We start from the raw sequence: 25,308 nt of genomic DNA on the forward strand, positions 1-25,308 counted from the left end.
GGAGGAGTGAGAGAGAAGACTGAAGGAGCTGAAAGGTTTTGTGGCCCCATGAGAAGAGCAACAACACCAACCAACCAGAGCTCCCAGAGTCTAAACCACCAGCCTGGGAGCACACAGGGAGGGACCCATGGCTCCAGCTATATGTGTAAAGGAGGATGGCCTTGTTGGACATAGATGGGAGAAGAGGTCCTTGGTTCCATGAAGGCTGGATGCCCCAGTGTGGGGGAATTTGAGGGCAGGGAGGTGGGACTGGGTGGGTGGGTAGAAGCAAGAGGAGTGGGGATGAGATAGGAGGTTTCTGGGTGGCTAGATGGGGGAAATGGGGAAAGAGGATAACATCTGAAATGTAAGTAAAATATCCAATAAAAAATTAATTTAAAAAAAGGTGAAGAGGAGACTGGAGCAGATTGTTCAAGATTTTATAGGCCATGATAAGGAATTCAAGGTCTATTTTAGAGCAGTAGATGCCTTTAAATTATTCCAAATAAGCCAAGTATGGTGGTGCATACCTTTAATCCTAGCACTTGAGGGGCAGAGGCAGGTGGATCTTTGTAACCAGTGGGTCTACAGACCAAGTTCCTGATCAGCCAGGGATATAAGGAAAGGAGAGGGGGAGGAAGTGATCGAGCGAGTGACTGAGGAAGGGCGGCCAAACGTTGTAAACAGGAACTTGACAGGAAATTATTAGCGATATTTTAATAAGCAGTAAATGAAAGTAGAAAGTGGTACTACTTGCAGAAATGCATGGATGACCAGACAGTTTTTGTTTTGTTTTCAAGACAGGGTCTTTCAGATCTGTATCACTTTCATTTGCTGCTTGATAAAATATACTGCCTCAAGTTCCCAACCACAGGACTATATTAATAATGAAAGTAGACCTTCCATGTATTTCTTTATGTAAAAAAAGAGACTGAAGTTAAATGTGATATATTTCTTTTCCTCAGCTTCTGTCATGCCACCAGCGTTGTGATGGTCTCTTAAGACTTTGCAGTGTTCGTGCCATGTGACCATGACTCCCATGTCCCCAGTTTGTTTTCTTTGTCTTCTCAGCCTCTATGGCATGTAAGCTGAGAGAGAGCTTTATGAAGTCTTCAAGAGATATTAATACAGGGTGTAAGGAAAGCTTTCTCTGATTTGTTGGCATTTAAACAGAGGATGGCATAGTCTATATCAGGGTTCATTTATAAGCTATCAGTAAGTTATAACTGAAAATGATTTCATTTTTAGTATTGCTTCTTTATGGTATTCTTGAATAATTTAAAATTTAAGATATCATTGGTAGTAGCCACTAGGATTTGTTTCTCATAAAAAGTTCAGTCAGAGGCAGCCATAATGACTCATACCTGTAATCTCAACACCCTGGGAAGCTAAGACAGTAGAGTGCCATGAATTGCAGACCAGCTTCAATACATAGTAAGTTCAAGTTTGAAAATAAATAAATTAATTAATTAGTAAATAAATAAAAATGTAGTCAGATAAAGGTTTCGTGAAGATTTCTCTGTTTAGTATTAATATAGATGTCTAAAATGTTCAACTTAAAGTATTTTAGGAATTAATGCCCATTTTTATTATAAAATTTTCTAATTGTAAATTTCAGAATTTCTGGAGCTAAAAAAAGTCTAGACAAAACCCTGGATAAAAGAATACCTCCATTACCAGAGCCAGACTACCCTCCAACTGTGAGTTCTCTCCTTAACAACCCTGTACAATTTTATTTCTTATAAGCATCTCAATAGCAGTCTTTGTTTGTTTGTTTTGTTTGTTTGCTTTTAGAGACAGGGTTTCTCTGTGTAGATCAGGCTAGGCTTAAACTCAGAGATCCTCCTGCCTCTGCCTCCCAAATGCTGGGATTAAAGGCACATGCCACCACAGCATGGCTTTAGAACTCATTTTTTTAAAAGAACAGGTATATTTAAGATTTTATTTGATTAAAATGTTTTAAAATTCATCCTTTTTTCTTGTTTGTGGTTTTATTTTTTGACAGATGACCAGTGCAATTAAGAAAAAAGGAGTGAGTTGGATTTTTTTTTGTCTTGAAAATGTTCAAAATAATTACTACAAAGTGTTCTTCTAAGACCATCTACCAAGTCTCCTCCTAGGGAAGAAGTCTAAACAGATTTATATTTCTCTATCCAAAGGTGTAAGCATATGGTGGACTACAAATGAGGTTTTCAAGAGTTGTATTTATGTTTCCATCCCTTATTTGAGGATTATATATATGTATAAATACTTTAGTTCTTATTCTAAACTATTAAAAAATATTTAAAATAGCAGCTATAAAAGAAATGCATCTCTCTCATAGAATTAGTGTAATAATTATCCTAATATTGATATAATGTTTATTTTCACTTAACAAGTACTTAATGAGGGGTACTAGATACTAGATACGTACCAGGTAGTGCTAGAACTTTGTCTTAGAGACACTGCATGAGTAACAGTGTGGGCTGTGAAATGACTGGTGGACACGGGACAACGTGTAAGAGTTATTTAATAGTAAAGGATACAGAAACTTTTGGCGCTGCTTATATCTAAGAGGGAATTGTGGAGCATGTTTGCAGATAGGCTATACATTTTCTAAGTCCATTAGGATTTTACGGGGATCCAGGCCTGTAAATATAACGTCCTTATGACTTGAGAATATTATGGAAGAACCTCTTTTTAGTAGTCAAGAGTTTTGGTTTGTTTTATCTAATTAAAAACACATTACATTTATTATTTCCTATGTGTATGTGTGTGAGAGACTTTTAGAATTTTTTTTTATTCTGAAAGATGTTTTAGAAAACAGAACTTAGGCAGCAGACTGAAATGCTAAATCATGCTGGCCATTTTTCTTGCTCTTTTAATGTTTCAAAGTTAAACTACATTTTCATGAAGCAGTGTGTGGAGAGTAGCCCTATAGTACCTATCCAGCCACAATGGCTGGACCACATGTTGATGCTGATACCTGAGCACCTAAAGGAAGGGAAACAAAGAGAAGAACTGCTTGGAAGTCTCATAAATGAGGTCTCAGTGGACTTTGAAAAGAGCATGAAGAGATATTTGGGTAAGTAACGTTTGGCATACACCAAGCTTCTACCGCTGCCCCATGCGCGCACATCTGTAATACCAGCTCTTGAGAGCTGAGGTGGTGAGGAGAAAGAGCTCAAGGTCACCCTCAGCTGCACAGTGAGTTTGAGGCCAGCCTGGGCTACATGAGATCTTATCTCAAAAAAGCAAAACAACCTTGGCAGTGGAGGCGCACACCTTTAATCCCAGAATTTGAAAAGCAGAATTGGACAGATATCTGAGTTTAAGGCCAGCCTGGTCTACACAGTGAGTTCCAGAACAGCCAAAGCTACACAGAGAAACCCTGTTTAAGAAAATACACAAAGCAAAACAAACAAATAAACAAACAGAAACCAAAATAAGACAAAATAGTAGAAGTAAGTTGAATATTGAACATTATATATTTTAAATGCATGTGTTTTTTCAATATAATTTCTACCTACAGTTTTATTTTTGACACTGCAGTCTAAAGACTTTGTAATTTAAGGGTACCTTTTATATTTATCAGCTAATATTATTGCTATTTTATTACTCATTTTGTCTCTATGGTTTTAGCTATCCTAATTTTATAATTTTCAGAAACATTAATGTGTTTTAGTCCTTGCAGTCTTTATTGGAGTATTGTTGTTGTTGCTTGTGAGACAGAGTATCACTTCGCAGCCATATGATATGGTTCCAAATAATGTATGCATTAAATTAATTAAACTAAATTAAACATTTTAAGGTGAACCAGTTAACATGTATTTCATGCATGTGCTGAAAATGCTTAAAAGTACTGTTAAGTATTTGTAAACAATGTGTTATTTTTTACTATCTTCACAATATTTTAAAACAGTCCTCTTCAACATGTTCCTCCTAGCTAGCTGAAATTCTCTAACCTTTTACCAACATTTCCCCAACTCCCATTTCCCCCAATCCCTGGTAGCTATCTTAAAATGAATTTCTTAAACGGTCATACCAATGATCTTTGAACATACAGAATGCAAAGGACTGAGATATTTATTTATTTGGTTTTTCTAGACAGGGTTTCTCTGTGTAGCCCTGGCTGTCCTGGAACTCACTCTGTAGACCAGGCTGGCCGCAAACTCAGAAATCCACCTGCCTCTGCTTCCCGAGTGCTGGGATTAAAGGTGTGCGCCACCACCGCCCAGCGCAAAGGACTGAGATTTAAGGAGTGTTCCTGTATTGGAACTCACCTTCCAAAGAAGGCCAAAATAATGCTAGGAGCTTGATTTTGTGCAAGAAAGGGAGTTTTTCCTTATACTTATTTTAATGTACAGTAAATTCTACCTTACAATATCAAGTTAGAGACTTAGATTTTAAAAAACTGACTTAGAGTATAGATCTTACAAGGATTTTCAGGAAATATTAATGTATGTGTATTTTAGTTCAGAGTGTTCTTGTGAAGCCTCCAGTTAAATGGCTTGAAGATGAAGGGGGCCCTTTGCCTGAATCTCCTGAGTAAGTAAATTATTTTTAAAAATGGTATAACATCTAGCTTTGGATGCAATTTAAAAATGAACTGATCTTACATTCAAGTCTACAATCATGAAGCTCAAAGATATTTTCTTTAAAAGTCTCCAAAGACATTCTCCACATTAATCACCTAGTTCTACTTACATTCACCTGTATGAAAAATACTTAAATGTAATCTAATGTATGTTGTAAGGTATCTTACACCCATGACCCTAGGGCTCATAATATGGAGGCAGGAGAATCAGAAGTTCAAAGCTAACCTCAGCTATGCAGTGACTTACATGAAACTTGATCTAATAATAGCAATAATAAACCAATCTTTGATATATGCTGGAAAGATTTCTTTCCATAAACCTAAAACTGTTCTTACTTTTGTATTTTGGGTAGCTGATCTAAAGCAAAGTAAAAGTTTTTTTTTTTTAAATTGGATATTATATTTACATTTCAGATGCTATCCCCCTACCCCATTCCCCCTCCTCCTGCTTCCATGAGGATGTGTCCCCACCCACCCCCCACCTCCCACCTCCCCACCCTCGAATTCCCCCACACTTGGTGTCCAGCCTTCATGGGACCAAGGATCTCCTTTCCCACCTATGCCTGACAATGCCATCCTCCCTTACATATTCAGCTGGAGCCATGGGTCCCTCCCTATGTGCTCCCAGGCTGGTGGTTTAGGCTCTGGGGAGCTCTGATTGGTTGTTATTGTTGCTCTCCTCGTGGGGCCACAAACCCCTGAGTAAAGTAAAAGTTAACAGGACATGTGAGCCACGAGTCTGTTTCAGCCACAAATTCTCTCCTTCCTCTGAAGATAAAGTGCAATTTCAAAACTGAGTGCTCAGACTCAAAAGACTTCCATTACTGACCATAATTCCTTATTCCAAACCCTCAGTTTCTACTGTAACGTTAATTTCTCAAAGCGTGTGATATGTTATTTCAATCATGTTTAATGTGATGCTTTGCTTTTCCAGAGGACTAGATTATTCCAATCCTTGGCATTCTAACTTTGTGCAGGCAAGAAGTCAAATATTAGCTAATTTGCACATTGTTCATCCAACTATGAAAACTTTACTGGAGCTTGGTTATACAACATTTGCTAAAACAATTCTGCTGGACTTAACAGGAATTAGGTAAAATTTTATATATATTAGTTAAAACTTAAAAGTTGAATGACTCTTTGGCATATTTTATTATATTTGTTTTAAAACTGATTTATACATCTCTAAGCCTTTCTTTATATTTTAGAACTTTAAAATTAGATCTCATCTGATCCAACAACTGTATATCAAGACCGATTTGTCATTTGCCTGAATTATTTTCTTTTGTTCATCAATAGAGCTAGAGGTCCAATTGATTGTGAAGCACTGAGAAATGATCTATCAATTCAAGCTAAAAAATCAGAAGAGAAGATAATGAACACATGGTATCCAAAGGTTATAAATCTCTTTACTAAGAAGGAGGCACTAGAAGGCATCAAGCCTGAAAAATTGGATTCCTTTTATAACTGTGTTTCCATACTTATGTCAAATCAGGTATATATGTGCTATATATGTATCTTGAATACTTAGAAGCCAATACTTTAAATAAAATCCATTTAAGCACAGTGCTAAGTAATTTTTAAAAAGTAAGTTAAGGAAGGCCAGAGAAATGGCTCAGTAGGCCACACAGCTGGCACAAACTACCCAGGGTCTATCCTAGAATCTGTGTAAGAGCTGAATGTATGCAGCAACATGCATCTGCAATCCTGCAGCAAGATTATTAGAACTGCTCAGAAGCTTACTTAGTCAGTGCCACAACGGAAACAAGAGAGGCCCTGCCTCAGCAAAGTGAAGGACATGAACTGACTCCCCAAAAGTTGACCTCTGACCTTCACATCAATACCTTGGCACATACATATACCATGTCAAGAACATGCCTATCTTCAAGTACATATCACACACACACACACACACACACACACACATTATTTGTTGTTTGTTTGTTTAATGTGTATTGGTGTTTTGCCTGCATGTGTGTAGGTGTTGGATTCTGGAGTTACAGGCAGCTGTGAGCCGCCATGTGCGTGCTGAGAATTGGACCTGGTGTCCTCTGGAAGAGCAGCCAGACTCTAGTTTAACATCAGTATGTTAGCAAAAAGACTAGCCTAGTAAATATATTTTTGATTAAATTCTAAGATCGTTATGCTTCATTCTCATGAAAGGCTTATTTCAAAATGTTTTTTATCATCTTTAGTGGATAAACATAAAGAGAATATTAATCTTGTACAATTGCTTTATGGACCCCTTAAATATCTACTACTTTAGACACACAACTCTAAAATACTAGTTTTGAATGAAAACATTCCTTTTCAGTTAAGAGCTCTAGTTCACGTGTTCTACCTTGCTTCCTTAGGAGGGCACAGTACATAATTGGTAGCTATATCCAACACAGTAATGAGTATTCAGTTTCCTTTCCTCCTGCTTTACTCTCCTGAGGACTATGGTTATTTGATAAGAAAACATGAAGCCCATTTGGAAGATTGTTCAGATTCATGCATGTCTTCCAGGCTAACTATACAACAGTTGATTCTAAGTAAGAATGCACTTTTCATACTTAGAAACATTGTGTATATTTCTAAGTTACCATGGTTCTGCCCTTGCATGTGGAAGGGTAGTGTGATGGAAATCTGGCTCTCCAGAAGGAAAAGGGAAAAGTATCCTGAGTTCTTCTGATTATTGATTTCTGCAGTATAAACATTTTCATCATGTAGAGTTCATGTTTCTCAAAGTTTAGCAACTCCTCAAAGTTGTAATTATTTGACAGTTGGCCCTTCTCACTGTAGGAGCTGTCTTTAGTAGCAGGCCATTGTCCACTCTTGCCTCTGTATGTAAGCCTTTCTAATCCCTAGACTTCTCCATATTGTTTGTTCTTTTGAAATGTTTTATGTGCCAGGGACAAACTTACTAATAAATGTGGAAATTCTGCACAGCTATTTTTAGAGTGCTGATATTCTACTACAAAAATTTGGTTTGCAAATATTATGCTATTTATTGTTTATTTTTATGTTTGATTTGATTTGATTTTTTTCAAGACAGGGTTTCTCTACATAGTTCTGGCTGTCTTAAAACTCAGTCTATAGACCAGGAAGGCTTATACACAAAGATCCATCTGCTTCAGCTTCCAGAGTGCTGGATTAAAGGCATATGTCACCGTTGCCTGGCTTTCTATTTATTGTTAAGACATTTATTAGGAATGGTTATGACTCCAGGAGTAACCAAGTTTATAGAGTTCATGTAATTATACACAGTAATTCATTTTAGGTAAAGATTGAATTTATACTTTCTGAAATAATGCTACTTTTGATATCACGTAGCTAAAGGATCTCTTATGGAGAACTGTAGAAGAATTCGTAACACTCTTTGATTCAAGATATCTAAACAGGCTTCCAATATTTAAGATGGAATTGACATTTGATGATGATAAAATGGAATTTTATCCCACTTTTCAAGATTTAGAAGATGTTGTCTTGGGATTGATAGAACGGATATCTGAAACTCTGCAGGTATTACTTCTTTCTTAACCTCTGTGTCCCTATACTGCTGTATTTTAGTATTTGAATTGAATTTCACTGTACTCTATATAAACATAAAATATTGTGGCTTTTTATTTCCCTCAAAATTATTTTAAGTTATAAAATGCATTTTTTCTTTGAAAACATGTTAATTGGAGATGTTTTTCTTCTTTTGATCTTTTTCCTATTGTTCTGAACTAATGCTTTTGTGTGTGTCTTCTTGGTACTAAGTTGTAATGTTTTAAAAAAAAAATCTAAGGCATGATGGCATACACTTTTAATCTCAGCACTTGGGATGCAGAGGCAAGCAGATCTATGAGTTTGAGGCCAGCTTGGTCTTCAAAGAGAGTTCTAGGACAACCAGGGATACATAGAAAAACTCTGTCTCAAAAACAAAGCAATATCTGAGTCATATTTCTTCTTTCTAACGCTTTTTAGTATTACCACACCTTGATGTAGTTAATAAATACTGATATAGTTAATAAATAGTAAAATGATAGAAAACTAACTAATCTTAAGGTGCTTTGTTTTTTTGTGGTGGTTGTTTTGTTTGTGAGTTTTTACATTTTGAAACATTGTGTCACTTTGTAGCCTAGACTGGCCTGGAGCTCCGCATGCTCCTATTTTAGCCTCTATAGACAGTCTGCTGGGATTCAGACATATATCAAGGTCAGCTCCAATTTAAGTTTTTATGTTGTATTACAGGTTGCTTACTATTAAATTATTACTTTTCACTTAGTGGCCTTTTCTTGGACCACAGAAATTTAAAGAAAATGTTATTGATCAGTTTAGTTATATATTTATTACATACATATTTGGTTTTATTTCTGTTAGACTGTCCAAACAGTACCTTCTTGGCTGTCAGGAACTTCATCGCCTGTCAATCTTGATACAGAACTTCCAGAACATGTGCTGTACTGGGCCCTCAGTACGCTGAGGATAGCAGTACAGCAGAACCTAGAAGGTGCAAAAGCACATTACAAAACATACGGTATATACAAACTATATTTTTATCATTCTACATTTTAGCTAGAATTTGATCAGATATCTGGGTTGTTTTTTTTTTTTTCTGCTGTTTTGAAAGAGCCAGAGATTAGCACTAGCATGGATTCCCGAGTCATGGATCAGACCTGAGAAACTTGGGTTTTGTTGTCTGGGTTGCCGGGTGAGTATTAACGGGAGTAGGGTGATAAAGTCAACAGCTGGGAAAGAATAGCGTTGGAGTGACAAGTTAGCTAAAGCAAGGGGACTCAAGTTAGTTTCTGAAAACAGTTTAGAAAAGTTTGATTTTACTGCTCAAGTATATCTGATATCGGAATGGATAGTTGCCCTTTGACAAGCTCTTGGCTAAAGTTGTCTGCTATCTGACATAATCTAGTCCTCTAAGTTACTTTCAGAGCTTCAAGTATCGTACTACATTTAACACTTAATATGAGTCTAGGCAGACAGCTCTATTCTCTCTTAGTAATGTACTGAATAAACTTGTCTTCTTAGCTTCAAAATGTGTTTAACTTGGTTTGCCTCTTCAATCTTTACTTTGAAATTTTTTATTAACTTTTTTAGGTTAGTGTACAAAGCAATGGCTATTAAATCTTTTTCCTCTTATTTCTTCAAATGTAGCAATCTACATATGTTCATACCTGAGTAGGCTACTCTATGACAATACAAAATACTTTTACTATATTCAAATGTTATTCAGATTTTAATTGGAATATTAATTTTCAGTTAAAAACTACAACTGGCTCCTTGACGGGACTGCAACAAAGATGGTACAGAATTTCCAGGCAGGAAACCATACTTTTGACGAGTACACAGAGGTAAGTGGTAATTCTGTTTTTTCATATTTGCACATATTTTAATTATAATTACACTATTTGCCTCCTTCCCTTTCCTTTCTCCAGTCCCCAGCATATACTCCTCATTCCTTCTCAAATTCATGGCTGCTTTTTCTTTGTTATACATACACACACACACACACACACACACACACACACACACACATATATATAAGCATATATGTGTATATAATATATATTATATGTGTAATATATATTCCTAAATATAAATAAATAAAATATGCTGAGTCCATTAATGTTGTTTGCTTGTACATAATTTTAGGGCTGACCATTTGGTATTGGATAACCAATTAGGGGATTTGTCCTCTGGGAAAGTTAATCCCCCTCTCTCAGCAGTCCTCAGTTACCTGTACAGTTTTGTCTGTGGTGCCTCCACCATTCCTTGAGATTTTCCCTTTCCACATAAGCATGTCTATTGGTCTTGTTCTTTTGTAGGCCTTGTTGTTGACACATCCTGGGTGTACCTTCCCTGTCACTTCTAGGAGACACAACCTCACAGCACATTTCCTGATCCTCTGGCTCTGCAGTCTTCCCGCCTCTCTCTCACAATATTCCCTGAGCCTCAGATGCAGGGATTGTTATAAATGTATCCACTGAGGCTGGGCATCTCACAATTTTTCTCTGCACTTGGACCAACTGAAACCATTATAGACAACTGTTTTTTAATGCATTTTAATTAAAATATAATTACATCACTCTCCCCTTTCTTTTCCTCTTTCCAGCCCCCTCCACTGTCCCCCAAGCCCCACCCCCACTCCACTGTCTTCTTTTTGTTGTTTGTATGTATGTGGTTCCAGGATTGAGCACTTTATCTTGGATAGTCAATTGGGGGGGGTCACAGTTCTAGTTCTCCCTCTTTCAGCCATTAGTATGTAGGAGCCACAATGCCATACACCATGCTGTGAGACTGTCTCTCCTAGAAATAGCTACAGAAACAAGACTTGGGCAATCACAATGTGAATAGACATGCTAACTTGGATAGGATAGTTCTCTGAAGGATAATTCTGTTTATGTATAATGAATTTTATTTAATTAGGATATTTCTGCTCTAAGAATAAATGCTTCAAATAATGTAAATAGAATTTCTTATCCAAAACATCATGTTAGTTGATTTACCTTATAACTATTTTAATTATTAATTCAGTCATGTACTGAGTTAATAAAATTTTATTTAAACATTTTAAGATAGAATTTATTTATTTATTTATTTATTTATTTATTTATTTGAGTATGTGTGCATGTACTGTGACATATGGAGGTTAGAGGAGTCAGTAAAATTAAACTTCAAGCTGATCTGAAACTTAGTATGTAGCCCAGGCTGGCCTGTGTTATATGCCTGATTCTCTTGTCCCTACCTCTCAAATGCAAGAAATACAGGAACACAGTACCATCCCCAGCTGAGCTCAGATCTGAAGTAGATGTTTGTATGGATATAGAAGAGAATAGAGAAGAAACATACAATAATTAATTTTTAAAAAAGAGGCCATCAATTTGAAACAGAACAAATAAGGGTTTGTGGGGAAATGATGTAATTATAATCTCAAAAGCTAAAGGAAGTTTTAAAAAGACTGAAATAGTTTCTTATATGTTAACAAATCAAAATGTAATACAATTAGGAATAAAAACAAGACAAACTACAGAAACCATATGTCTATTTGATATAGTCCACAGCATGGGATCATTCTTTCCACCAAATTTCTTAAATTATTTTAGTGAGTTCTTAATTTCCATGGTTTCTAATTTTTTGGAATATTTTTCTCTTACCTGAATTTCTAATCCACACTGACGAATTTTTCATCATTTGAATTGAGTTCTTTAGTCATTCATTATTTGACAATACTTTTTATTTAGGAATTTTTTTTTTAAAAAGTTACCTGTTCTTAGGTCTTTCTCTTGCCTGTATTTTTTTCCCCTTCCCATCCCAAACAAAAGTAATAAATGGAAAAAAGGACAGGGAAGTAACATGGGGTAAGGTATGAGAAAGTCATGTAGGGAAGCACAATGATGCAAATACAAAAGAAAACACGTTTTAAAAGCCCACCTAGTATTTCTTTCTTGTTGGCAACAGAGGACAGGCATGCCACACTTTGCCCAGCCTTGTCAAGTCTGCTCATGCAGACACTGAGATGACCACAGGATCTTGCTCTTCATTCTAACGTTCCGTGTCATGCTTACTCATGTGAGACCTCAAAATAGAAAGCATAAATGTCGCTTGATGGTAGACTGCCATGCAACAAGCCCAGTATTAAACAACTGCAACAACAACAACAACAACAACCAAACAAAAAAAGAAAGAGGGAAGGAAGAAAGAAGGAATATTCTTTTTACATGTGTGTGTGTGTGTATGTGTGTGTGTGTGTACATTACTGTAGCATTTCTGTGGAGTGAGAAAACCCATAGGAGTCAGTTCTATCTCTACCATGTGGGGACCAAACTCAGGCCATCAGGTTTGGTGGCAAGTGCCTTTACCCACTGAGCAATCTCACTGACGTAGAAGAAAAAGAAAGTTTAAGTTTCCTTATTGATTGATTGATTGATCCACTTGTTATTTAAAAATAAGTTGTTTAATTTCCATGTATTTGTATAGTTTCCATAGAATTCTTTATGGATTTCTAGTCTCATTTCATATTCTATAGGATTCCAAGTTTTCAAAGTTAGTTGGGCTTTGCTGTGTGGTCTGTTCATATGACTTATGCTATTGCTATGAGAAGAAAGGGGGACTATGAGCACGCTATTATACCCAGCCTCACCTGAGTGCTAAGGATCAAGCTTAGGTCCTCATGCTGCACAACAAGCAGTTTAACCATTGAGTCGTCTCTTCAGCCTATCAGTCACTTTGTCTTTAGGTTGTAGAACCTAACACATTGATTAATTACTGATAGGTGCGGTCTTATGATAGCTGTATGATAGCTGGTTTTCTGGTTTTGTTTTGCTCTTTGTGCTCCTCTCTGACAGTAAAGTGTCATTCTCATTTCAGATTCTGTGTTCCAGGCTTTTTTGATGAGTTTCATTTTTCCTTCTATTTCCTCTATTTTCTTGAATATGTTTATGAGTATAGTAGAGTATAGGGAGATTGTGTCATATAGGGCTTTTCATCCCCGCCTCCTAGCATCTTTGTATTTTGTAAACCTAGCATTGTGTAATTTTGTCTCATGACAAGTTAACATGAGATGCACTAAAGTGATGGCTTGTCTTGTGGTTTTCCCTTCATTGTTAAATTCGTCAGTGCTCACTGTTCCCCGTTAACGTCAGCACAATTTACTTTTTGGCTGTTATTTTTCTATGAACAAAGCAGGTGTTCATTAAATGAGTTACTGCCCTCTGAACCATCTCACAACGAAAAGGTTAAACTCGATTCATTAAATACTGTAAGCTGTAGAATAATAGGATAACTTTGAGATAAAAACAAACAAAAATCTCTCACAAATGAAAAAAGGAGCAGCTGTTTGGCTGTGGGTGAAGTACGTACGGATAACGAGCAGGAAAGGTGAGGGAAGCATTAAGGTGGGCTGTGACTTTAAGTCGAAGATTGCTCAGAGTTTGCAAGCCTGTTCCACTTGCACAAAATGTAACATGTGTTGTCAATGTTTTATATTACTTTGTTTCATTTTTGAAAATCATCCTAGAGTTTAAGTATTAAGAAGTTAACATAAATTCCAAAATCTCTAATCTTTGGTCGTGATAGGACATAATATTTCTGTCCCTCTGGCTTTTAGCATACACAAAAGGTTTCTTATATTTCTTTTCCTAAAGATTGAATTAGAACCTTCAGAGAGATATTCAATAATGCCAAAACCAAACATATGCAGCTATAAACATTGTTGTATAATATAGGTTTGTTTCTAAACAGGAATGATGTAACTCTGGGCATATTTTTTTAATTGAGGAAATATTGCAAAATATGCAGATTTTAGGCTATAGCACACTTGGTATTTACTAGTAGATTGAATTTCACCATAAAAAGAGTGAGAATGTTTGGGCACTGGCTATGAAGCTCACATGGCCAGAATCTTCAGGCTCTGGGTTTAGTCTTGACACCAAGAGAAAACAGGTTTGTATATCAAAAGAAATAAGAGTCATTTAGCAAGTATAATATATTACACAATTAAGAATTTCATTATAATATAGTTCTATAAAATCACTAATTATAAAATTCTAACTTTTTTTTAAACACTCTTCTTTAAAGTTTATAGAAAAATTTTTCAATCTTGCTTCAGAAATAATGCTTTTGCCTCAGTGGGCTCATTATCCTATGGTTCGTTTGGACTGTGAAGACTTGAAGATAGGCTTGACGAATAAAGCAAGAGCCTTTGCAAACATTTTATTAAATGACATAGCTTCAAAACATAGAAAAGAAAATGAAGCGTAAGTAAAATTAATTACTGTATTCAGAATAACAGGGCCAAAAAACAGTTCATCAAAATTACTCTTGTTTAAAAACAGAAGATTAAAAATATACATGGATGTTTTCCAGCCTAGCTGGATTTTTTTTGATATTTCTAGTGGTGGCTTAACAATACAAACATTTTAAGGCATAGGAAGGCAAATCTGAAAAATACAGCTTTGTTAAATAATGACACAGGATACCTAGATTCATACTTCTCTACATAGGATATTCTAAGGTATCATAGAGTTTAAAATATTTAAACAAGGATTTGATCTCCTTATTTGCTACACTGTTCCATTTCACAGGTTCTATTTAACTGTGCTACATTCATTCATTCATTCATTCATTCATTCATTCATACCTTTATTCATTCATACATATTTTCATTCTTGTATCACATATTCCATCAGGATGCGTTAATAGCTTCGTTTTATAAATACAGAAACTGGATATTGAAGGTTGCCTAAATTCACAAAATTAGTAACCTTCCATTGCTGTAATAAATACCAGGGCCAAAACAACTTTGGGGAGAAAAGGGTTTATTTGGCTTACAGATCATATTCCATCATTGAAGGAAGTCAGGACATGAACTCAAGGCAGGAACCTTGAGCCAGGAAGTAAAGAAACACAAAATGGCTGCCTAAGTGGTTGGCTTGTTCCTCTTGCCTTGCTCAGGACCATCGGCCCAGGGATGGCACCATCCACAGTGGGTTGGGCTCTCCCACATCAATCAACACACCCCAGGCCAGTCTGATGGAAGCAAGTCCTTTGTTTGTTGAGGTCTCCTCCTCTCATTAGACCCCAGTTTGCGTCAAACTGACAAAACCAAACAGCACTCTTGTAGCAGCTGAGGCAGGATTATATCAGGACTGTTACATTTAAGATCTGCTACGTTGCTTATCTCAATCTTGAGGAGAGTTTAAGATCACCAGAAAAAAAATCATGCCAGATTTTCATTTGAAAATATTAGCTTTGTTTTTATTGATGTGATCTATGGTGACCTCAGACAAGCTAAGCTTAAATATTATATGATATTTTAATAAACCAGCCAGTTGTTTTTAACATAGAGATTTCTATTTTATAGCAACAATAGCACATATTTGTTAAATCTGCTACAGATTACTTGCCATAAGTATAGTAAGTCTGAATGTTCTGTCAGTATTTGCAGTGAATTTGAAGCAATTAAAGAGCATGCTCTACGAGTTCCTGAGACAACAGAAGAAATGATGGAACTAATCGCTTACGTAGAAAGAGCTCGAACCATAGGAATTCATGACTTGGCTCTAAGGATCCAGGTAAAACAAACAAACCAAAAACCAAAAACTTAGAAACCAGCGTGAGGTGAGTTAGGAGTATTGACATACCCAGGTCAAGGTCAAAAAGCAGACCAACTCAGAAGGTTCCATCTGTTGTTCTAGTCACATCACTGCTCTCTTTCGTCTCCTCCCATGTAGTCTTCTGTGTGATTTTCTCTGAAGTGGTGTGTTTGCTGTTCTTGATTTTCACCAATTATGTGCATATTCTTAACACTAAGAAAACGTTTTTGCCTCTCTACATCCAGTAGTAGTCTTAAAACCTCAACAAGGTTCTGTACCCATTTCACCCTGTTTCTATTTATTTTTACTTATTCACTTTACATCCTGCTCACTGCCCCCTCCCAGTCACCCCTTCCCACAGTACTTCCCCCTCCCCCTCCCTTCTCTTCCGAGAGGGTGGAGACCCCCCCGGATATCTCCCCCACTTTAGGATGTTTTTAAAATGAGTAATTCCTACCCAGGGAAAGAATAGAAGCAACACCACAGATGCCCATCATCACAGCCCGTCCTGTCAGTGTGTGAACACTGTCCTCGTTTTGATTATCACTTTCCTACTCTCCTTTATAGCTTTGCCAACTAAGTGTGTGTTTCTAATACATATAGTTGGCCTGACTTTGATATTTATTGAAGAGGAGTCATCTTGTTTGTATGCTTTTGCACATTACCAGTGTTAATATCAGTTAACGTCACCTTTTTCGTCTTACTTTCCTTTCAGTGTAGTCCTTTTCTGATATCATATCAGTGTTCAATAATTTAGTTTCTAAATTTCCTGCACAAGCACAAGGACCTGAGCTTGATCGCCAGCATCCACATAAAAAGCTGGGCCTGGTGTTGCATGCTTATAATGCTAGGGCAGGGGAGCCTGAAACAGAGGATCCTGAGCTTGCTGCAAAGCTAATCTATTTTCATCACGGAACCCCAGGCCAGGGATACACTCTATGAAAACAATAAGGTGGGCAGCTGGGCACTCTAGAGGTAGAGGCAGGAGCATTTATGTGAATTCAATGCCAGCCATGTCTATATAGTGATTTTCCAGGACAGCCAGAGCTGTTGCATCCAGATTGCAAAAACCCCAAAGAGACCGCCAGGAACCACAACTCTGGTGCAAGCACACGAGAGTCTTTATTCAAGCTCATGAGCCTGGGCCACAAGCCTTCCTGATGATGGAACAGGATAGGAGAGCCACCCCTAGGACTAGGGGAAGGGGGTTTATAAAGGAAAAAACTGCAAGGGGTTGGGGGTTTCCAAGCTTTGGCTTTACATGAGAGGGTAAAGGAATGTTGGTCTTTAAGCTAAGTGGTTTACAGCACCCAGTTAAACCACAAGCAGGGAGCCTACATCAAAAAGGAGCATCCTGACCCGGGAAGACTTATGTTTACTTAGCCTACTCTGTTGCTATCCGCTAGCTGCAGCTGCTGTGTCTATATTGCAACTGCCAGGGACATACTGTGACTTTTCTCAGACCTGGAGGATGGGGGCCATGCCTCTCTAAAGACAAGTTAACTTAGAATGGAGACTTAAGAACAAAATGGAGTTTATTCTGCTACCTCAGTCCCTTCAGAGCTACAGAGAGAGCTTTGGTTTTGTCTTACAAAACCAAAGTCAATCAATAAATAATATAGGTAGATCCTAAGGAGTGATACCAGAGATTGACCTCTGGCCTCCATAACACACAGACACAAACGTACCTCTACCTGCACACGCAAAAGCATTTTTAAATTTGAATATTATTATTTGTTGTTATTAATGAGTATGCAGCAGAAAACATTTCTCTGCATTGATCCTGGAGACTACATTCATTCATTTCTCTCAGATATGTGTGAAGGAGAGGGGAGAGGGAGAGGGAGAGGGAGGAGACTGAGAGTCTTGGTAATTGTACAGTATAGCCTAGGCATGCCTTGAACTTACCATCTTCCTTTTTGAACATCAGAACCACTAGACCCAACTTTTTAAAAATTACATATAAATGAATGGGTTAATGGATCCCTGTGGGAATGTACACATGGTAGGACCTGTGTATGGAGGTCAGAGAACAGCCTGAGGGAGTCGGTCAGTTCTCACTCTCTGTGTGGTTCCCAGGGATCTAACTTAGGTTGGCGTGCTTTTCCTACTAGACCATCTTGCCATCCCCAACTTTTTTTTTAAGTGTTATAGCACTGCAGTATAACATGTGATTCAGTGAGGTTCATAGGGATTAAAATATTCTGCCTCTCCAGTTAGATACATTTACAGTACAAAGTGTTTTTTCCTTTGACCTTCATACCACAGAGCTTTCTGGGCTACTGTTGTTATGCTAAATAGTCAAAAAGATGATAATATTACTAGAGATGTAGAATAAGAAAAACGATGATAAAAGTATCATCAAAAATTAAAAACTGAATCATAATAACAAAGATAATTTAAGATATTTTAAAATAAAAAGTTTCAAAGATTGCCAAACATTTGATTACCCTTTAAAATCATATACAAAGAGTCAAAGAAGTTACCTTTATATTAAGTCAACAATAAGTGAGAAAACACTTGGCAACTGGAAGTGTGTTTGTGGGGGAGGTGCACATGGTCTTTATGTGTGGAGGCCGGAAGTCAGCATCGGGTGTCTTCCTCTCTCACTCTCCTGCTCTTTTGTTTGTTTAGTAGGGTTTATCACTGAATCTGGAGTTCACTTGCTCAGCTAGTCTCTCCAGTTAATTAATCCCTCAGCTTGTCCTGTGTCCACCTTCAACACTCGGGCATCACAGGCACACACCACTACACCTGTTTACTGTTTAGTGTTGAAGAGTGAAACTCAGGTCTTGTGTACAAGTGTATTGCACACTAAGCCATCTTTGTTTGTTTTGTTTTTGTTTTGGGGTTTGCTGTTGTTGTTTTGTGTTTTGCTTCTGAGGCAGAGTTTCTCTGTGTATCCCTGGCTGTCCTGGAACTCACTTACAGACTAGACTGGCTTCAAACTTACAGAGATCTACCTGCCTCTGCCTCTACTCTCTGAGAGCTGGAGTTAAAGACATGCTCCATCATGCCCTGCTAAGAACATCTAGCCCAGGCTGGCCTCAACCTAGTGGTCCTCCTGCCTCTGCCTCCTCCAGCAAATCCTACCGGCATGTGCCACTAACACATTTAAAGTGCTTAAAAACTTACATTAAGGTATATAGATATATGGCTTGAAGCCAAATAAACATATGAAATAGGCTGTTGAAATATCCATGTGAGTTGGACAGTGCATAAAATATTAAATTTGAAAGAACATTAAAAATTGTTGGCTCTATTCTTTTTTATATGATATATATATCTAGAGTTTCTTTTGTAGGAATCTAAACGCCAAATGAGTTACTTTTTAGATGCTTTTCTAATGTCTCAAGAAGACTTAAATTTAAATTCAACTGTCCTCTTGTGGCCTACTAAAATCTCCCCTGTCTTTGATGAGAATGATGAAGTAAGTATATTTTTAAGTGTATAATTCATGTTCTGACATATTTACTATCATTTCCCCTCCTCCCTTTTTCCATTCTCTCTCCCTCTGTCTCTCTCTCTCTGCCTCTGTCTCTCTGTCTCTGTTTCTGTCTCTCTCTCTCTCTCTGTGTGTGTGTGTGTGTGTGTGTGTGTGTGTGTGTGTGTGTACTATGGCATGCATGTGAAGAAAAAAGGACAATTTTCAGGAGTTGATTCTACTTCTACCTGTAGGGCCTGGGTATTGAACTCAGGCTATTAGTCTTAGCGGCAGGCACCTTTACTGGCTGAGCCATCTCACGCTCCACATTCTGGCATTTTAAGTGCAGTGTGAATGTTTTATTTCCATACCAACTTGCCACTGACTTCAAGAACTTCATGTGCGTAGATGTGTCTGTCTTTTACCTGTTATGGTCTTGCCAGCTTAGAACATGCTTCTAGGCTTAACTTACCAGCTTTAGTAAATATAAGATAAAACAAAGAGGTCAAAACCATTATGAAAATTAATAGTAAGTACTGAAGTAAGTGGTTTCTATTTATTAAATTATTAAATATTCATAAAATCCCACCTGCTTCTATTTGCTTCATTTTATAGATGATTAAAATGAAACTCAGAGAGAAGTTGATTCACTTGTTCAAATTCACAGAGATTGGAAGTTGCAGACTTAGGATTTTATATCAGATTGAATATAGTTTAAAATCCTAAAACGTAATCAGTTTCTTTATCCTGAATTGGGAGACAAAAATAGAATAATAACGAAAAGCATGAGATAGACAAGATTTTTTTTCTTTTATGATCTTATAACTTTGATATCCCTCTCAACTTCCATATATCTCTTTTTCTTTGAAGAGAAAATAATAACATAGAAAGGGCACTTAACAGCTCTTGATATATAGTATGTGTATACTAAAAAAATGTTAGCTTTTAATATTATGCTGAATATATTAAACAGTCAAACTATATTAATAATTTTGTGCTTTGAAAGCTCTTGGAAAATTTTCTCTGTGATTTACTCTTTGCATTTTTACATCAGTCATTACAGACAATGATTCTGTTTCCATTTTTCTTTAAATTACTATAAACATTTGTGTTTTTCTTTGAAAATTCTTTTCTTTCTACTATATTAGTTAACATCATTAAATTATCTTTTTAAAAAGCTCATTGAGAATTCTAAACATGCAAAAGAAAATGAACTAATAGCCAAGAGAGAGAAACTGATTTTGGAAATAGAAAAAGAATCACGTCGCATGGACGAGTTCACAGAGTTTGCAGAACTGGACCGAATGCAACAGGTTAGATACATGTAGGGCTGTGACTGTGACTTGTATTAACCAGCTATAGGTTAATACAAGACAGATTAACACTGGTTTCAAAATAAACGAGCATGAATTTACCTTGTCAAACAAAGGTTTATTTGATTCTTAAGCCTGATACTGTGTGACTTAGTTTATTATTATATAGTGCACATAACAATATCTTATTCCTCATCATAGTGATGTTGTGAAGCTAATACTTAAAGTCACTGTATAAATAAAAGAACATACCTGATGCAGTATTGTGCAATCTTGTTATAATATCATCTAGATATTTCTAGAATGAACATTTGTTTGTTTTTAGTACGTGGCAGATGTAAGACAACTACAGAAGCGTATTCAGGAATCGGAAGAAGCTGTTCAGTTTATTAATAAAGAAGAGGAACTTTTCAAGTGGGAATTGACAAAGTATCCTGAACTGGAAAAATTAAAAGTCACCATTGAGCCCTACCACAAGTTTTTTAATTTTGTTCTGAAGTGGCAGCGAACAGAAAAACGGTAATTTTTGGTAACGTAATAAAAAAATTAAGCAAATGATATAAGCAGTGTTCTTAGTCAGTTTGCATTTTATGTAGTTGGTTTACTAACACACAAAGTTAGATATGTGGGGTCAAGTTTGTATTTATTCAGATAGTGTTATTACCTATTGGTAATTGGATGCATGTTTCAGCACAGGTACTGCCGCTGAAATGATGCTATTGAATCTATTCTTTTTCCATCTGCTCTACCTATGTGCCTCAGTTGTCTCTCTTACAGAAAAAAAATGAGGAATCTACACAAAAGTTTTTTAATCCTTCTGCGTAGTTAAAAAAAATGTGAGTTTTAAATGGCTTTTCCTTCAAATTCAGGTGGATGGATGGAGGGTTTCTGGACCTTAATGGAGAAAGCATGGAAGCTGACATAGATGAGTTTTCCCGAGAAGTTTTTAAGACTCTGAAGTTCTTCCTCACTAAGCAAAAGAAAGAATTACAAGAAAGAAGAAAGGCAGCAAGAAAACGATCTTTGATGGAAGAGAAACCTGAGGAAGAACCAAAAGAAAGTCCTACAATTACTATGTGTGCAACAGTAATGGAGCAGATAAAGGCTTTTAAGGTACAAATGTGTTCAAATGGCATTTAAGTATTATACATCTGTTCGCAATATTAAGTTGTGTATTATATAAAATATAAAATCCATCCTCTGATCTTAGATTTTGTCTATGTCATTAGTCCAGCTCCGTGTAAAAAGGGTTTAATCAATACTAACCAGTCTTTTCCTCTGAGTACCTGCTGCAAGATGAGCTAGTCCTAATACATCACTCGTATGGCTGTGGTAATTGGTTTGGGGTAATCATATAGCCCAAACTGGGCTAATCATATTCCTTCTTGGCATTTTTAAACTGACTCTGTGAAAGGAGTCTCTGTCTCTCTGTCTCTCTCTCTGTCTCTCTGTCTCTCTGTCTCTCTCTCCTCACTGTTATGGGGTCACTGTGACCCCAAGCCAGAATACTATAGAGCTTTTAAGCACACAAATCACAAAAGCCACAAGCATCTGTGTCAAGTTTCAGTCACATTTCCCACCTAGGACTATTTCCTTGTGGTACCCTTATCCTGTTCTCATTGGTTGGTTTGTTCAGCTGTGACAAGGTCACTTGCCCAGCATTCATGTCTCAATTTGCCAACCAGGATGTCATTCATCCAGGGAGGTCTTGGGAACTTAAACTTTTCTTGACCCCTATTCAAAATGGAAGATTTATTCAAATTGGCTTCAATTTGATTCCTTCTTATACTTTAAAGGGTAAGTTGTGAACTCCCTGTAGCTCTGAGATGGCTGTTTCAAGAGAATGACATTGATACTTAAAACAAAAGGAAAATATGGAGACTGATATGGTGGCACATGCCTTTTATCCTAGCACCTAGAGGCTGAGGTAGAGGGAGTACAAGCTCCAGGCTAGTCTGGGCCATCTAGTAAGATCTTGTCTCACAAAACCCAAAACAGACGAGAGATGGAAACAGATCTACAGCATCAGTGCAGCTTTAAAATATTTTTGCCTCAGCTTTGGATCAAATTCCCACCTCCTTCATTCTAGGCAAAAATATTAATGTGTATGCACATGTAAATGTGTTTACTGTGCATTTGTGTATGGAGGAGCATGTTTACGTACAGGCATTCAGTCACACCATGTGTGGAGCCCAGAGGACAACTGTGGCTCCTCAGGTGCATCTTTCTGTGCGTGCACATGCATGCCTTACATGTGCCTAGAAGTCAGAGAACAACACACAGGAGTGAGTTTTCTCCTTCCTCCGTGTAAATCTTGGAATCGAACCCATGACATCCATTTTATCATGCAGCCCAACCTGGCCGGGAACTCAAGTAGCTCAGGCTGTCCTCAACTTAATGATCCTCCTACTTCTACCTCTCCAGTGCTAGAATTGCAGGCACAGACTACCACACTAGCTGTCATGTCCTTCTTTTATCAAGTCAGTAATGCACCAGTGGTTCTAGTGGAGATGCCAAATGTGTAGCTAATATGCCCAGGCTACCGGTCTGTGATGTGACTGAAGTTCTGCCCTATCCGTGTCATACCTTTCCAGTGATTGAAGGGGGTGCCTCATTAAAAAAGGAGTAATCTACTGAAGGATTGCTTTTAGTGTTTAATACCATTTATGGTCCAAAACTGAATATCTGCAAGCTCTCCTCTCACATCTCTCACCTCTCTTACTCAGATGGTCAGTGTTGGTACTTTCTCGAGTATTTTCAGACATCTATTACATATATAACTGTGAATATATTGTCTTACTTTACATAACATGTAGTATGTGGTATGACCCGCCTTATTTTGCTTAATTTACCTTGAATATCATAAATTGTTAAAATTGTTACTATAAGACTGATCATAACATTTATTTTTTATGTAACATATGCTTCTCCTTCTCTGGATTTTCTGTGCTTTACCTGTGCCCACAGTCCCTCTGGTATTGTGGAGTCAGCTTAGTAGTATTCCCATGGGTCACATGAGAGAAAAATGGAGATTGGTGCTTGCTGGATAACACACTTAACACTTACCATGATCATTGTTGGTGACTTTGGCCACTCTAGTGAGTATGACGTGAAATCTCATGGTTTTGACTTGTATCTACCTGAAGGCTGAATATCTTCTCACAAACTTATTGGCCATTTTCATGCCTTCCTTGGAGAAATGTCTTTTCAGATCTTTTGCCCTTTTTACTGAGACAAGCTCATTCTGTACCCCCCCCACACACTTAGCCTGTTCACTGGGTAGCATGGACTGGTCTCAAAATGGCAGTGCTGCGATTACAGGTATAAGCTCCTACTCCTGGCTCCTGGCCCATATTGTTCTTCCTTTTCCCACCCCTTCATGTCTTCTCCTTTAAAACAACAACAACAACAACAAAACAGTCCAATTAGTGATGTCTGCCAGAATGTTATCTGATCTTGTTCACTTGACATTGAGTAGGCCTGAAACAGGTAACATGTAGCTACAGCAATTCATGACAATTATGTCATATCTCGAAGATAGCATTTCACAGGCTTCTTTACATCCTCTGGCTTTCTTTTTTCATTGGATATTTTATTTACATTTCAGATGTTATCCCCTTACCTCATTTCTTCCTGCCCCAGGAACCCCCATCCCATGCCCCCTCCTCCTGCTTCTATAAGGATGTGCCTCCCCACCCCCACTCCTACCTCCCCACCCTCAAATTCTCCCCCCCCCACACACACACAACGTCCAGCCTTCATGGGACCAAGGATCTCCTCTCCCACCTATGCCCAACAAGGTCGTCCTTCCCTACATATACAGCTGGAGCCATGGGTCCTTCCCATGGCTCTTCTATTGTTAACACTCGCCTCTCTATGTTGTTCCCTGAGCCCAAGGCAGGTGTGTGATATAGAAGTTTCATTTGACTCTAAGCACTCAATAGGTACTTATTCTTAGCACTCTGACAGTCTCTGAATTGACTGCTGCCCACCAAAGCGAGAAGCTTCTTTGCCTAGATGAGAGCAGTACTAATCTATGAGTCTATACATAGCTATTTGGAAGGCAATTTGACCTGTGTATTTAATGGAACAACAGTAGCATGTTTCCCTCTAGGGCCTGAGACCTCCTGAGCCATGGGCTTGTCACTACAGTTATAGTACCAGGCATTGGTTCCCTTTTGTGAAGCACACCTTAGATCCCACCAGAAAGTGGTTGATTATCCCAACGGCCTTTATGTCGCCATTGTACCTGTAAACGCATCTTGCCTGGTAGGTCGGTATCGTAGCATGTAGGGTCCAGCACTAGGTAACACCACTGATGTCTTTTCTTCCCCGGCAGTTTGCATAATACTTTCCATCACTATGAAATCTAGCCAGTACTGGGGAAATTTTCTGGTCAGTTCCAACTTGATATATGTCCTACAGCCAAAATGCATTGGGTCTTCAGCAGCAGGGTCTTATCATGAAGCTGAAAATTGGCCTTCCAGGATCTATGAAGGATTGTGTTGAAGTTTTGGTGGGATTCCGTTGAACTTTTAGATTGCTTTTGTCAGAATTGCTATTTTTACTATATTAATCCCATCAAACCATGAGGATGGGAGATCTTTCCATTTCTAGATACCTTCTTCAATTCCTTTTTTGTGTTTGTGTGAAATGTTCTGTAAATATCTGTTAGGACCCCCACCACCCATTCCCCACCCCCCCTTTTTTTTTATCAGTCAGCTCTAGCAATTCTCTGTTTAGCTTTTTGTCTGGATGATCAGTCTGTTGGTGAGACTTGAGTATTGACGTCTCCTACTATGGGTGTGTGAGGATCAATATATGACTTAAACTGTATTAGTGTTTCTTTTACAATCTTGGGTACCTTTGTGTTTGAGGTGTGGATATTAAGAATTGAAATGTCCTCTTGGTGCATTTTTTCTCTGATGAGTATGTAAGGTTCTT

The 25,308-nt window shown here is 37.5% G+C and overlaps 1 protein-coding gene across 1 annotated transcript in view; it reads left to right on the forward strand.

Moving 5' to 3' along the window:
• The window catches only part of Dnah12 (dynein axonemal heavy chain 12), a 157,228-nt gene that overhangs the window by 4,558 nt on the left and 127,362 nt on the right, over window positions 1-25,308 (forward strand). The window contains exons 2-16 of the mRNA XM_028754113.1: window positions 1,598-1,679; window positions 1,985-2,011; window positions 2,854-3,043; window positions 4,434-4,506; window positions 5,490-5,648; window positions 5,855-6,050; window positions 7,871-8,059; window positions 8,903-9,059; window positions 9,794-9,885; window positions 14,111-14,289; window positions 15,471-15,606; window positions 18,932-19,057; window positions 20,230-20,364; window positions 20,690-20,883; window positions 21,234-21,477. Of these exons, the coding sequence (XP_028609946.1) occupies window positions 1,598-1,679; window positions 1,985-2,011; window positions 2,854-3,043; window positions 4,434-4,506; window positions 5,490-5,648; window positions 5,855-6,050; window positions 7,871-8,059; window positions 8,903-9,059; window positions 9,794-9,885; window positions 14,111-14,289; window positions 15,471-15,606; window positions 18,932-19,057; window positions 20,230-20,364; window positions 20,690-20,883; window positions 21,234-21,477 (2,179 nt within the window). The remainder of the gene's footprint in view (window positions 1-1,597; window positions 1,680-1,984; window positions 2,012-2,853; window positions 3,044-4,433; window positions 4,507-5,489; window positions 5,649-5,854; window positions 6,051-7,870; window positions 8,060-8,902; window positions 9,060-9,793; window positions 9,886-14,110; window positions 14,290-15,470; window positions 15,607-18,931; window positions 19,058-20,229; window positions 20,365-20,689; window positions 20,884-21,233; window positions 21,478-25,308) is intronic.

The sequence above is a fragment of the Grammomys surdaster genome, unplaced genomic scaffold (assembly GCF_004785775.1).
Source record: "Grammomys surdaster isolate TR1022 unplaced genomic scaffold, NIH_TR_1.0 125979, whole genome shotgun sequence".
NCBI classification, from domain to species: domain Eukaryota; kingdom Metazoa; phylum Chordata; class Mammalia; order Rodentia; family Muridae; genus Grammomys; species Grammomys surdaster.